At 42.2% G+C, this 16,190-nt stretch overlaps 1 protein-coding gene across 5 annotated transcripts in view; it reads right to left on the bottom strand.

Moving 5' to 3' along the window:
• The window catches only part of ush2a (Usher syndrome 2A (autosomal recessive, mild)), a 249,264-nt gene that overhangs the window by 131,884 nt on the left and 101,190 nt on the right, over positions 1-16,190 (bottom strand). For all 5 annotated transcript variants that reach the window (XR_009787447.1, XM_061765858.1, XM_061765857.1 and 2 more), the window contains 6 exons: positions 15,266-15,490; positions 7,898-7,978; positions 5,371-5,559; positions 2,972-3,112; positions 1,437-1,512; positions 271-356 (listed from right to left, as the gene is read on the bottom strand). Coding sequence is in view for 4 of the 5 variants with exons in the window: in XM_061765858.1 (XP_061621842.1) it covers positions 271-356; positions 1,437-1,512; positions 2,972-3,112; positions 5,371-5,559; positions 7,898-7,978; positions 15,266-15,490 (798 nt within the window). In the remaining variant the exon portion in view is untranslated. The remainder of the gene's footprint in view (positions 1-270; positions 357-1,436; positions 1,513-2,971; positions 3,113-5,370; positions 5,560-7,897; positions 7,979-15,265; positions 15,491-16,190) is intronic.

Consider the following 16,190-nt stretch of genomic DNA (forward strand, 5'->3'; position numbering starts at 1 on the left):
TCAAGGCAAATTGCGTGTTTGCACGTATGCCACTTTGTAGTGCTCTTTGTTTCTCCGCTGCCGCAGTTTCCAGTGTGTGGATTTTAAAGTACTATTCCCATGGTAAGAACAGAGATGCTCGTTCTGCTCTTTCAAATGCAAATAACCTTCCCCATTTTGCTTTCCGTCACTCTTTCCTCTTTTTCTTTATACACTAAGGCTGTGTCCCGAGGCTGAGACATGCACACACAGTCAGACATACACACACGTGCATTATTGCTCTCCGCTTACCAGTAATGTTATGGTGTCTCTCCTCCCCACTGTAGACCATTTGGTTATTTTGATAGAGACGGTACTCTGTAATTACTCCATTGGGCCTATTAGTGGCACAAAAAAGTGAGATGGGGGCTGTATAAGAAAAGTATTCAGTAGTTAATACTGTATAAAATATTGGCTTTTTATATGCTATAAATTATTCTTCAGGTATTTGGGGAACTGAACCAAAGGTAAAAATAAGTAGAAGATGATAGTATATACTCTAGTGGACTTTTCATGAGGTTTCTGTCATTACCTCCACCAAGAAGAAGTAATGTTGTTTATGTACTAAAAAGAACCCCTTTAAAAGATAAAATATGCAACTTTTGGAACTGTTAGCAATATTTGAATGTAGCCTCATTTTAGTCCCCGCCCCCGCCACTTTACATCTTTCTAGGAAGAAACCGGTTCATCGCACTCGCCTGGCCGCCTCAGAGTGCGACGCAGTCGACCCCGAGCTCGTCAGTGGCTTGCTGGACTTGGCCTGCAGGAAGGGACCGTTGCGTCCCACTTGGCTGCACAAAATGTTTCTGGAGCACAAGGTACGCATGAGCAAAAGACTGACAGACTATTCAGTCATGCCTCCTGTCACTACAGTCTCTGATTGGGTATTATTGTCCCGCCACGCCCAGTTGTAAAATAATCATTGAAATTAAATTAGAGGCATTAGATGAGGCTAGAGAGGGGTGATTTTTCAAAAGATAATTTTAATAATATTCTACTGTGGGTTGATACATTATATAGCTTAAACATATGACAAAAAGTGCTGGTTTTTTTTAACTGCAAATTGTCCCTTTATTTTTAGTACAGATCTGAATAAAAGTGAATATTGAATAACCATTGGGCCCAAAATTCAAGCATATGCAGGAGGTGGATATCGAGGAGAGTCTATAGTGTCCAAATTAGGACTGCTTGGCCTTGGCGGGGGTTTGCGCTGTAATGTGTGATAATCAAGGTAGTTCTGTATTGTTCTGTGCACTACAGTGTGCAATCGCCTGTTGTCACATAATTTACCAACTATTAAAGGACCTGAATGCCACTGATCTGTAACTTAAAAAAATAATTATAATAAATAAATAAAAACAAGATAAAGCTGTGTGCTGCATCAAAGTAAGCACTCTGTATTGAGGTGTGTGCATTACCTTGCTGGAGGTTTCCAGGTGATAAAAAGAGCAGCGGGTGTTGAGAGTGCAGTTGGAGGAGAAACAGCATCAGGAGCTGACAATAAAAGAAGACCAATAACCAATAAACCATAGGGTTATGCACAGATTTAAAAAAAAAAAATCTAAATAAATAAAAAAATATGCAAAAAAAAATAGTGTGCCGGAAATGTTCCAGTACTGGCGTCATGACAGATATTTCAAACTATGGGTTTTCCCCTTCAGTGTGGACCAGACGATCAACCAGCATGTCTACAAAGAGATGCTGTGGCGTTTGCGTCATTCAGTGTGTGAGAAGAGGCAGGTGTTGTGGCAGAAAAATTTATGGCTGCTTCACCATGACAACATGCCTGCTCACAATGCCCTGAGAGTTCCGGACCGAAAAGAACATTGTCATGCTGGAACAACCTCCCTACTTGCTTTACCAGGCTCCATGTGATTTATTTTTGTTTAAAATGGAAAACATCAAGATGGCCGTGACGACAGAGCTGTGGGGGATCCTGGAAAAATCCTTCTAGGAGTGCATGAATGTGTGGCAGAGGAGGCTGGGAAAGTGTGTTAGATAGAGATTACTTTGCTGGGGGAAGTTCTAGTTTGCAGTCTTTTTTTTTTTCAGTTTGCCGTCTAAAATAGAAATATATCCTTTGTGACAGCACCCCCTGAATTTTCCATCTACTGTATGTTGTGCTACACAAATAATAGTAAGGTACTGACCTTAAATTATATCACAAAATACAATTTAAGTATGTTCAAACATAATTTTATGCACTCTAGAGTTGAGGAAGTAAAATATATATTACATACAGTATATTTTATTTGTCTGATGCCTGAGGACACAATTTTGGATTACTGTAGAGAAATCAGACAGACTTTAGTGGAATAAAAAATAAAAACCACATAATCCCTATAGCCCCATTATTAAAAGTCTGACGTTAAAAAATGCTCCTGAGCTTTCGGGGAAGTGAGTTAAATGTTTTTGTACTTCTGAATATGTTCAGTCTCTTCCTAACACTGTATAGTATATTAACTCAATGCTCAGTGTGAATCAACAGTAATCTTTTTTTCTTCCACTCTTCTACTGGACTACTGCGCTGACCCCGACTGTCACATTAGCCCCCCAACAAGGCACCTTAGTCCCACAAAGATTAATGTAGAGGATAATAAATGAAGAAAATAAAAAACTGAGTTTTACTGTGCCAGTCAGGTAAGCGACATGACTTTCCTACATGTCCTTTGCTCACTTGTAAAATGTCTCATTCAATCTTGCTTCAGCCCTTCCATTTGTCCTCATTTTCCTGTTCCTGTTTATTTCATTTGGATCTGTCACTCTTGTCTCACTGTTCTTATTTCCTCTTACAAGTACAAATGTCCATGACTGAGAAGACCATATGTGTGAGTGTGTGTGTATGCTGTATGTGTGCCTCTACAGTGATGTGCTCAGAAAGTAATAATAATACTACAGCTAACAGATGGAGAAAGAAACATTCCGTTAATGTGTGTTTGTCTCACAGTCATACCTTCCTCTGGGGTTTTCAGAACTGATCTCAAATCAGTAACATCAGCGTTGTCATTGTGAAGACTCTCTGTGCAGCCAGTCGCAATACAAGCACTTACAGTGACCACGTACTGCGTGGACGGAGTAAGACCAAACAACACACCTGGAAAAGAGAAGCAATGACTTTAAACTAATGGAAAAATAATTATATAGAGGAGATACTGCATATATTTTATTTTGAGGTTTATTTTTACCTTTCGTGCAATCATTCAGAGAGCACGGGTCCAAAACCCTAACCCCCCTTTTTGTAAATAAATGTATTTAATCAACACATTTAGTCAAACTTAAATTGATGTACATTTACAAATAAATAAAAAAAATATATATATTTTTTTCCTTCATCACCTCTAGGTCAAAGAAGGGCATATACAGTCTTGAGTCACTACAAGCAGAAAAATAGCAAAGCATATGCAGAAGGACTTTTTGTGTCTCTTAAGACGAAATAGTCGAAGCCTGACTTCAACACGTGTGTGAAACTCATTAAATTCAAACATCTTTACAGGTCATTTGCAAAGGTTGAATCTATGCAACTGGACTATTCTTGTTTATTGAAGATGTTTCACCTTTAAGAAAAAATGCTTCAGGTCTAAAAAAATAATAATAATAATAAATTAAATAAATTGAATGCCCTGGATGACTGATAATCTACAAAGACATCTTTAAAGGTACTCTTAAATGCTTAGGTACAATATCATCACACCTGACCCTACCACCTAGCATCTGCTGGCCTACAGCTGTTCAGTAAAAGTTTTGACTTGAATATTAACCAGTTGGTGTAGTCAAAGTGGTGTGGAACCCATGCTCTAAATGAGGTGGAAGGATGCCAATCCACTAACATTACAAAGGTGTCTTTATGAAGGCTCCAGACCACCGTATTAATCAAGGTTCCCCCAAAGTGCATGTTGCCAGAGTCCTGTGTCTGCACTTATGAATTATAGGCTTAAAAATGCGTGGTGAAGTAAGATTGCAATTCGCTTCTATTCCAAAAGAATTTAGATTTCTTTCGTTTCATTCACACTCATAAGAAACCATTAAAATTGTTACGGTGTATCCATTACCAACAACTACACTAAGGATAAACAGTATCACGTGTCACAGGCCACACAGCAGTACTAACACTGTTGATTCTAACAATACACTTTTTCTTAATATTTTTTTCTGGATACAAAAATTGGGTATCAGTCAATAGCTAATGAACAATACCAAATACATTTGTGCCTGCCTAACTACATGTATTATACTATCCCCTTGTGTGTCTTGTTCTTGAGGCTGATGTCAACAAGTACCTTGGTTTTCAGCCCTCTGTGACGCTGTTGCTAAGTAGACGCACTGCAGTTGGCAAGTGGAGTGTCCTTTTTATTGTATTTTTTTTGTGTCCCCATCCACTTTTTCACTCTTATCCCCCCCGATCCTCAGTCAACCTCTACTTGTCTGATAGAGCCTCACTCTCCCATTCTCCCTCTCTCTTTGCCGCCCGTGTCTTTTAATTCAATTAGAGGCCAAGGCCCCACTCCACTGCCATTACACCCTCATTTGCGGTCTGTGTTTTTGAGCCATTGGTGTGATTCCGTAGTCAGGTGTCGAGGCCATCATAAATGAACAAGAAGCCTTATCATGGTTGGACGCTACGGATGGCAAAGAGTGAGGGGAGGGGACAGGGACAGTTTGGAGACAGAGAATGACTGGGACAGGCAAGCTCATCTTCATATTTGCCTGGAGACATGGATGCGTGGACAAGACGGGGGACGAATAGCAGCAGCTGAAGATGAATCGAGGAAAGATGGAAGAGAGAGAGAGAGCGAGAGAGAGAGAGGGAGAGAGCGAGAGAGAGAGAGAGAGAGATCAATGCCAAGGTATGACATCATTGGGATAGTCTTGAGTGTCTTGGTCCAAATGAAGACAGTGTGCAAATGCTGGGGGCTTGCCAAGGAGACATTAACAGGCTTGCATGGGATGAAATGTGTGTGTCTGTTTGTCAGGAAGATCGTGCAGTGAGTGAAAAGGACAATGGAATAAAAAAAAAAATTATTATTATTATTTTACTAAGGGCCAAAATACAATAAAAGTTATGACGGAGATATTCCAAGAAAAATAAGTGGTTATATTACCTGTAAAGGTAGGACTTTCAAAATCACATTTAAATGTTTAAAATCATAAACTCAAAAAAAAGAAAAAATGATGAAAATTTTTGGGGTAATTTGCAAGTTCTTTGATATTTATCTGGCTCTTACTGTACAGATGATCTACTCCTGCTATCACATGAAGCCCAACTGGGACTGTTTAAAACCAAAGTCATGCAATAAAACATATACAATAATCAGTGTCTATATTTCACATAGTTTATGATTCATTTGTTTTTACCTGTGAAATTGCCATTAGCCGGGTATATGGCTTTAAGTGGTGGCATCTCTGGCTGCTCCCTCTTGTAGGCTCGCAACTCATACCTGTCAATCACACCTCTGACATCACCGGTAGGTGGAGCCCAGCTCACCTTGGCACTGAAGCCATTCAAAATCTGCACTGCGGAGGGAGGTGGAATGTAGCTTGGAACTTGGAAGAGAGAAATAGATCTGATTATTTGACATGATGAAAAGCACATCAACAAAGAATATTGTTTTTTGTTTTTTTTTGAGTAGCCATAAATACACTCCAAGGACACAAATATTGGGCCACACATGGTCATGACACCTGCAGGAAGTAAAAAGGGGACAACCATTCCCTCCCCAGACTAATGACCGGTAATTAGAAATGTTAGTCGATTACCTGTCATGTAGTGCCCTGCAGTACCGTTTTGGAGCCTGGATGGCGCTTTGCGCCCTCTCGTCCTCTCTCTCCCCTCCCCTCTCTGTTTTAGCTTCTCCTCAAGTCACGCACCTGTCTCCAATCAACCCTCATCACCACCTACATTTAAGCCTGCCTGTTCCCGGAAATCCTCGCCAAAGTATTGCAGTCTCTCCTAGCGGTACCACGGCCCACCGTACTCATGTAAGCTACTCAACTCCTCGTTCTCTTGTGTCTCCTCGTTCCCAGTGATCCTGACCCATGTCATTCCTGCCAGCCCCCTCTTCTGTCCACTGCCTGCCACCTGTCCACGCCGCCGCCTGTCAACACATCCAGGACCACTTCCATAACCTTTGCTCAATCTGTCAATCTGTTCATCACTTTACATCAGCCTCCGCCTGCTCTTGGGTTCAGCTACTTCCCACACCTGACATTACCACAATTTTCCTTTAAAAGAATATATATAAATGTATCAAATGGGAACCTTGACCCATGAAATCTGTAAAGCACACCATATAAGCATGTTACATACAAAATCATAATCCTCTAAATAACTAAATTAAAATCTATCTTGGCGGAATATAATTAGAAAAGATATGTCTCTACACGGCGGCCGACTTGTTAGAGCGTCAGCCTCACAGTTCTGAGGACCCGGGTTCAATCCCCGGCCCCGCCTGTGTGGAGTTTGCATGTTCTCCCCGTGCCTGCGTGGGTTTTCTCCGGGCACTCCGGTTTCCTCCCACATCACAAAAATATGCATTAATTGGAGACTCTAAATTGCCCATAGGTGTGAATGTGAGTGCAAATGGTTGTTTGTTTGTATGTGCCCTGCGATTGGCTGGCAACCAGTTCAGGGTATACCCCGCCTCCTGCCCGATGACAGCTGGGATAGGCTCCAGCACGCCCGCGACCCTAGTGAGGAGAAGCGGCTCAGAAAATGGATGGATGTCGCTACACATTTTTTTCCATAGACTATACAGTATCTATTACACTGCACTTAATGTGGGGTTAGCTGATCAAGTACAAAATACAAATTACAATATATATTTGTGTGTGTGTGTAAAAGAGGCAAAACAACAGGTTGGAAGTACATGAGGTTAAAGCAAAAGCTTCCCCCATCTTTACATGTTTTAATAGGCCCACTAAATCATGCCTTCCATTAGCATAAATAGTATTTATGAGAGTAGTAACTTTTTCAGCACTGATTTAATACAGCCACCCATTCATTCTGGGCTATATTTCACTATAATCAACTTCTGCCTTTTTCAGCCGTTTTCCCCTTCCCTTTCAGGACATGCCAGTCGCTGAGGATGGACAGTCTACTGTCAAACCTCCCTCATCCTATCTCCATCCATCTCTCCGTGTTTCTGTACATCTGTCACTAGTCTTCGCCTATGCTGGTCCAGGAGGATTTACAATGTGTTGACGCAATGTGGGACAGAACAATTTTAAGAGAATACTTAACATACTGTATAAAAAAAAATTCTATGCCGTCAAGCAGAACTTTTATCATTTCTGTCTGACATGCATTTCTTTAATGGAAAATACCTCAAGAATCACAAATTATTTTATGACTGAAGAGTAATTTCCTCACCGTGCCAATACCTCTACACTTTCACTCCTGCCATGATTACTCAATCATTTTGCAGCTTTTTCTCCATTTTCATTCTAGCTGTCCCCCCTCCATAAAATCTCAACTTTGCCTCTCAATCCTACCCTCTTCCCTGGGTTCTTAATGTATTTATTAGCACTTCCTTCCTCCCTCCCCTCCATTCCTCTCTGTGGTCACAGCACACCAGACCTACCAGTGTATCGTTCACTACTAATGAGCAGCTTTATATTACACAAGGGAGAACCCGGGCCATTCTGGGTTAACAGCCTTTTACTGGGATGCCCTTTATAGTGGCTTTATCAATCTCTCATAGAGTCAGGCGCGTGTAATATCACTGTACAAGATGTAGTGCTGTTTCATCCAAAATCTCTTGAGAATAAAAGGGGAACTCCGACAGGTGGGAGTTGTTACTATTTGCCTTAAGTCACAGCTGGGCTGAAACATTTTTTCTGTGAATGGAAATGTCAACAAATTACACATAGCAATATGTCTTACCTTTGCCGCGGCTGCGTCCTCTCTGCCAAGGCGAGGCTGTCCCTCCTCCTGCTCCCAAAGCTATAATTCTGTACAAGTATTCTTATATGTGAATGCACATGGCAGGATGGGTTTAGAATTGGGGAAAGAAAGAAAGGATGAATCAATAACAGAAAAACATAGGATATAGGTGTGGAAACGCATTAGATATTAGAATGATGGGAAGAGAAAAATATGAAAAAGAGAAGGAACAGCCCATGATCTAAAGCACAGGTGTCAACCTCAAGGCCTGGGGGCCAGATCCGGCCCGCCACATCATTTTATGTGGCCCGCGAAAGCAAATCATGTGCGTCAACTTCCATGATTCTCGCAAAAATCTGTTCTAAAATTTTTTTAATAATATTTATATGTAATAAATAGTAATGAGTAACTATTGTAAGCATGTTTTGCTTCCAAATCCCTTTTACAGTTACTTGAACAATAGTTGAACAAACCATTATCCTTGACTTCTGATTTCAAAACTAGTTATCCATCAATTTGTTGTCTATGTGTAATAATATGATGAGGCGATTAAACATTGATATGGTTTTACAATAATAATGGCCCTTACGAGGAAAATCGTGTCTACAATGTGGCCCGCGACAAAAATGAGTTTGGCACCCCTGATCTAAAGCATCGTACATCATGGTCTATTTTCGTAGACTGCACAACTGTTCTGGAGTGAAAAAACTGGCATATCTTGATTTTCATGCAAGCAGGAGTGTAGCTGCGCATCTTTGCCAATTTGGCGGACTGGTCTGTGCCAAGCTGGTCAAACTGGCGCAATGAGGTTGTGTCCTTGAAATCAGCCTGGCACGTGACAAGTAGGTGGCTGAAAGCCGGTCTAAACTTATGCTTGCTCAGACCACGTATAACTTTTGGTGAGAGATAGACCGCTGGTTTAATGCAATAGTGGTGAATTTGATTGGGCCACATAGGCAGACAGATACGCGAGCCCCGCGGACATGTGGTGGATAGGTCAGACGTATTCATTCATAAATTGGCCTATGTGAACAGCGACCATCAAAACCTCTATCATTGTGAAAATCAATTGATTTAATGCTTTATGGCGGACCGGGTTTCAATCCCCGGCCCCGCCTGTGTGGAGTTTGCATGTTCCCCCCGTGCCTACGTGGGTTTTCTCCGGGCACTCCGGTTTCCTCCCACATCCCAAAAACATGCATGGTAGGTTATTTGAAGACTCTAAATTGCCCGTAGGTGTGAATGTGAGTACGAATGGTTATTTGTTTATATGTGCCCTGCGATTGGCTGGCAACCAGTTCAGGGTGTACCCCGCCTCCTGCCCGATGATAGCTGGAATAGGCTCCAGGACGCTCACGACCCTAGTGAGGGTAAGCGGTAAAGGAATGGATGGATGCTTTATTATTATCATCATCATTATAATATTTTTTAAATCATACCACTGGCCAGCATGGAGCACACGAACAATCGAGTGTGGAAGTTTAAGTCCCCACTTCATGGCGCAAATCTGTGATCTCCCCCATCCCAACCTTACATCATCCGCTCATGGAGCGCTGCTTAGAGTTCCATATAAACGTACTTTGCGCGCTTCGACCTCCCGGACTCAAGCAAATCAGTTTCTTCTTCCGCCATCAGAATCAGAATCAGAATCAGAATCATCTTTATTTGCCAAGTATGTCCAAAACACACAAGGAATTTGTCTCCGGTAGTTGGAGCCGCTCTAGTACAACAGACAGTCAATTTACAGAACACTTTAGAGACATAAAGACATTAACAAAAAACAACAACAAACAACAATTGTGCAAAAAGATGCAGAGTCCTCAGTTCGAATGGCTAATATCGCAATAGTCCGGTGCAATGACCATTGTGCAAGGGCACTGAGACTTCAAGGAGTGTATGCGGTTTAAAGTGACGAGTAGTGCGATAATCTGGGACAATGGTTGTGCAAATGTTACAGATACTCCTCAATCAGTGTGCAAATGGAGCAGATACTACTCTGGCATGAGTGGCCACTATATGCAAATAGTGCAGCACGGCGAGACAACTACAGTGAGTGCACGAGTAATACATAATACAGAAATGTGACAACGAACTCAAGTCAAAAAATTGCCAGCTTGTTGTAATGGAATTGTAAGTTAGCTGTTCAAGAAGTTGATTGCAAGAGGGAAGAAGCTGTTGGAATGTCTACTAGTTCTAGTTTGCATTGATCGGTAGCGCCTACCTGAGGGAAGGAGCTGGAAGAGCTGGTGACCAGGGTGGGGAGGGTCCGAGAGGATTTTGCACGTGTCAAAGACTGCCAGTGCGCCACTCGCACGCCACATTTAAAGGGAATGAGAGGAGCCACTTCTATTGGACAGGATTTAAGTTGGCCATATTCACGCCCACAAGGGAGCAGAAGTCAGTGCAGCAGATGCACACGGGTGCGCTGAAAATTATAAACACCGGGTCTAACCCTCCTCCGTGCAGTTACGCTATACTGGATTTATGCCAATCACGAAAATAGAGCCCCATGTGTGAAACATGATGGAGACAGTGTTATGGCATTGAAATGTACACTATGGATACTAATTGTATGGGCTCACTGGTGATTAATGGATGATGTGGCTGCTGACAGATACAGACCCTTTCCAAAAAATTTTTAATATCATGGAAAAGTTTATTTCCATAATTCCATTCAAAAAGTTAAACTTTCATAGATTATCGAGTCAGGGCCTACAATTTAAACAATTTCGAGTATATATTTGTTTATTTTAACATAATTTGGGCTTCTAGCTCATAAAACCAACGAAATCAGGAATTTAGAAAATTAGAATACTGTGACGAAATCACCACTCAGTTTTTGTAGAAAAAAAAAAAAGAAATTAGGGTCACATTAAATAAATCAAAATATGGTACTTTCAAAACGATATGTTCATCTTCAATACTTGGTTGGGAATCCCTTTGCTTTAATCTGTGCCTCGATGCGTTGTGGCATTGAGGCAATCAGCCTGTGGCATTGCCTGGGAGTTATGGAAGCCCTGGTTTCCTTGATGCTTGCTGTCAGTTCGTCCTTTTTTTGGGGTCTGGCGCCCCTCATTTTCCTCTTGATAATACCCCATAGATTCTCAATGGGGTTTAGATCCGGCAAGTTGGATGGCCAGTCAAGCACTGTGATGACATGGGCATCAAACCAGGTTTTGGTGCTTCTGGCGGTATCAGCAAGGGCCAGGTCCTGCTGGAAGATGAAATCTGCATGTCCATACAAGATCCTCAGCAGATGCTGAGATGCTTCCTACGTTGGCTTAGGCTCAGAAGTGGCTTGACCCGAAGAACCCGACAGTTGTAGAATGAATGCGGTGTTTTTTTAAGTTGTGACTCCCGCCTCATTCCACTCTTTCTGTATCTCTGCTAGATTCTTGAAACTTCTCTGTTTGATAATCTACTGAAGCCCACGGTCATCTCTTTTGCTGGTGTATCTTCTCCCGCCACATTTTGTCCTTCCACTAGACTTTATATTGATATGCTTGGACACAGCATATGTGAACAGCCAGCCTGCTTAGCTATGAACTTTTTGTGGCTATGGAGGGTATCAATGATGGTCTTCTGCCCAGTTGTCAAGTCTGCAGTCTTCCTCATATTTTACCCAACTGAGCCAATTGAACCAAACTGAAGCAATTTAATGACACCTGGGGAAACCTGTCCAGGTGCTTTGAGTTTAGTCGATGATTAGTGTTTGACACTCAGTTGAAAACATTTATGGCCTGCAAAATTTGGGCTGATTTCATCACAGTATTCAAATTTTTTTGAATTCCTGATTTTGTGGGTTTTATAAGCTGGAAACCCAAATTATGTAAAAAATAAAATAAATACTTGAAATTGTTTAAATTGTGGGCCCTGAATCTATAATCTATGAAAGTTTAACTTTTTGAATGGAATTATACAAATAAATAAACTTTTCCAGGACATTCTAATTTTTTAGAAAGGGTTTGTATCTGTCAGCAGCCACATCATCCATTAATCACCAGTGAGCCCATACAATTAGCATCCCTACTGTACATTCCAATGCCATAACACAGTCTCCATCATGTTTGACACATGGGGCTCTATTTTCGTAACTGGCATAAATCCAGTATAGGGTAACTGTGCGGAGGTGGGTTAGACCCGGTGTTTAATCTTCTTACATTCAGTGACAAAAGTGGCCAAACTGAGCAAAAATCATGAAAACGCTGGATCTAGCAAGGAGAGAAGCCACACTATATTTACAGTGAATTTATCCATCTGACTAAAGCAAGGAGTACCTGATTGTATACTGTTTGATTTATAAAACTGTGAATTGTTTATAGCTTTTATCCAGCAGACAAATGTTTCTATTTTACACATAATAACGTCACAACTGCAAAGAGCATGAGACTTGGCCTTTAAGGAACACAGTGGATAGCCACCATTAATAGTGACCTTTACAAGACAGGAAAAAGGGTTTTAGATGTTTAGGAGTTAGTCGATGTCGTAAAAAATAAAAAGGTTTACAGAATATATGCCAATCTGATGTCATTATACCTTGTGCCCAATCATCACTTTAAGCTTTTTAATCATTAAAACAGACTTAAGCTTTTTAATCATTAAAACAGACAAAGTGCAACATATTTGATAGAATATGGTAGGGTATTCCTTTGAAAATATATTATATATTATTTTAGTAGCATTGGTGATTCAGTGGTAGAGTTCTCACCTGCCACGCGGGAGACCCGGGTACGATTCCCGGCCAATACAGCTTGACCGTTTCAAGCGACGATCCCCCCAAGCTGAGAACAATAGCACACTAGCCAACGACTTGAATAACTTCTACTGCAGATTTGAAAAGGACAGTTTCACACCACACACCAACCCGGCCGCACCCGCGACCACAATCACACCTCTGACCTCTGCGTTAACCATCCATGAACAGGATGTGAGACGCATGTTCAAACAACAAAAGATTAACAAAGCGGCAGGCCCGGACCAAGTGTCCCCATCCTGCCTCAAAGTCTGCGTGGACCAGCTCGCTCCAGTCTTCACTCAGATCTTCAACAGATCTCTGGAACTGTGCGAAGTTCCATCCTGTTTCAAACGCTCCACCATCATCCCAGTCCCCAAGAAACCTGCAATCTCGGGTCTGAATGACTACAGGCCTGGCGCTTTGACATATGTGGTCATGAAGTCCTTTGAATGTCTTGTGCTGGACCACCTCAAGAGTGTCACAGGTCCCCTGCTGGACCCCCTGCAGTTTGCCTACCAAGCGAACAGATCTGCGGATGATGCAGTCAACATGGGACTGCACTTCATCCTAGAACACCTCGACAGTGCAGGGACCTACGCGAGGATCCTGTTCGTGGACTTCAGCTCAGCGTTCAACACCATCATCCCTGAACTCCTTTCATCCAAGCTTCTCCAGCTCAGCGTCTCACCTGCCATCTGCCAGTGGATTTACAGCTTTCTGACGGGCAGGACACAGCAGGTCAGGCTGGGGGAGGCCACCTCATCCACACGCAGCATCAGCACTGGGGCGCCCCAAGGTTGTGTCCTCTCTCCGCTGCTCTTCTCTCTCTACACGAACGACTGCACCTCAGCGAACCCGACTGTCAAACTCCTGAAGTTTGCAGATGACACCACTGTCATCGGCCTCATCAAGGACGGTGACGAGTCTGCATATCGACAGGGAGCGGAGCGGCTGGAGCTGTGGTGCGGCCGACACAACCTGGAACTGAACACGCTCAAGACTGTAGAGATGATCGTGGACTTCAGGAGGCATCCTTCGCCACAGCTGCCCCTCACGTTGTCCAGCTGCCTTGTGTCAACCGTCGAGACCTTCAAGTTCCTGGGAATTACAATCTCCCAGGACCTGAAGTGGGCGACCAACATCAACTCCGTCCTCAAAAAGGCCCAGCAGAGGATGTACTTCCTGCGGCTTCTGAGAAAGCACGGCCTGCCACCGGAGCTGTTGAGGCAGTTCTACACAGCAGTCATTGAATCAGTACTGTGTTCTTCCATCACAGTCTGGTTTGGTGCTGCTACAAAAAAGGACAAACTCCGACTGCAACAGACAATCAAAACTGCTGAAAGGATTGTCGGTACCCCCCCTACCCACCCTTGAGGACTTGCACGCTGCCAGAACTAAGACAAGGGCATGCAAAATCCTCTCGGACCCTCCCCACCCCGGTCACCAGCTCTTCCAGCTCCTTCCCTCAGGTCGGCGCTACCGATCAATGCAAACTAGAACTAGTAGACATTCCAACAGCTTCTTCCCTCTTGCAATCAACTTCTTAAACAGCTAACTTATAATTCCATTACAACAAGCTGGCAATTTTTTGACTTGAGTTCGTTGTCACATTTCTGTGGGGCCAATTATGTATTACTCGTGCACTCACTGTAGTTGTCTCGCCGTGCTGCACTATTTGCATATACTGGCCACTCATGCCAGAGTAGCATCTGCTCCATTTGCACACTGATTGAGGAGTATCTATAACATTTGCACAACCATTGTCCCAGATTATCGCACTACTCGTCACTTTAAACCGCATACACTCCTTGAAGTCTCAGTGCCCTTTGCACAATGGTCATTGCACCGGACTATTGCGATATTAGCCATTCGAACTGCTCTAAGTGCTAGAGGACTCTGCATCTTTTTGCACAATTGTTTTTTGGTCAATGTCTTTATGTCTCCAAAGTGTTCTGTAAATTGACTGTGTTGTACTAGAGCGGCTCCAACTACCGGAGACAAATTCCTTGTGTGTTTTGGACATACTTGGCAAATAAAGATGATTCTGATTCTGATTAGTAGGTCCCTTTTGTGTCGCATGACTGGACAGAATTCAGTGGCCTTTTTCGTGAGCCTCATATTCATTTAGCTTGACTTTGCCCCACACACATTTAAATTTGCATTTTCAATTTTAAAACACAGCAAAGTAAAAAGTGCAGTGCTCCGCCTACAGCACACACAAGGTCAAGTGTAATTTTGGAAAATGTGTGGATGTGTGTGCGGGCCTGTCTGTGAAAGCCACATAAATCTCCGCCTGATGTTCATGTTTTTTTCCCCCAGAACACCAAGGGAAACTAGCTACCCATAAAGCTAAAGCATTTATCTGGAGTGGCTTAGTGCATTCCTTGTATTTAGTTTATTTGTGTTGTTATAATACATGTAAGAGCTCAAACCTGCTGTTGTCAAAAGAGTTGGTGACCTTGAAATGCGCATGAAACATGTATCACGTTCTCCACAGTAATTCACATTCCACTGAGGAGATAATCTGGTAATTGTGGGCAACTGTGACATCATACTTCACAAATGCACTCATCTTATACATTCTACAGGTCAGACAGAAAGAGTTGATGAAAAAGATGATTTGCAATTCTTACCAGTGAATGGCTGCAGACTGTAATCAAAGGCATGCGTCTCTCTACCAGTGAAGGCCAACACTGAATCATTGCCCCGGCAGTTGTAACGACTTTCACTGTTAGGACAGCCATCGAGGTAGATTCTAACAGCGCGTCCCGAGGCTACAGAGAGATGAACACTTTGACTGACAGGAGGGGTTGTTTTATCACTTTGAATGGTGAGGCCTCTCATGCAACCTCCAAAACCTGAAAGAGGGGAGAAATGGAAAAAGAGAAGAAGAAAAGTATATGAAAATGAAGTTTGTTTCAACATTGCACCTTGTTTATCAAGTCCTGACTTCATCTAGTGTCCACTTCATAAAGTAAATCACCTGGGTTATCTTCACAAATTACATGGAGAATTACATCCGTTTATGTAACTGTACTCACCACGCCATTAGATACACAATCGGCCTAGAAATACATAGGCTCACACGCTTGTTTATTCAGCTACATGTAGTTTGACACTATAATATGTACTGTATACAGTGGTGCCTTGCGATACGAGTTTAATTCAGTCTGTGACCATGCTCGTAACTCAAAACATGCATACTTCATTGAAATAAATAGGAATGCAATATATTCGTTGCTGCCTCCCCAAACACCCAAGAAAACAGCGTTGTTTTTTCAACAAAATAGCACTCTATAATATTATACCAGAAAAAAAATTGCATTAATTAAATAGACTGTACGGAATTAAACAGTTTGTGCAACATGATTTAATGCTTCAATTCAATGTGCTGCTCCTTCTGATGTGCTGCCTTGGCGACTGCAGGCAGTATAATATAGTCATACAGACAAATGTACACTCACCATTACTCTTAATGATTCAATAAAATGCAATAATATTTGTCGTTTTCCGTAGCGAATAAAGAATATATGACTGTGATTCACAGGCTGTGAATAT

This window comes from Phyllopteryx taeniolatus, chromosome 2, assembly GCF_024500385.1.
Source record: "Phyllopteryx taeniolatus isolate TA_2022b chromosome 2, UOR_Ptae_1.2, whole genome shotgun sequence".
Taxonomy (NCBI): Eukaryota; Metazoa; Chordata; class Actinopteri; order Syngnathiformes; family Syngnathidae; genus Phyllopteryx; species Phyllopteryx taeniolatus.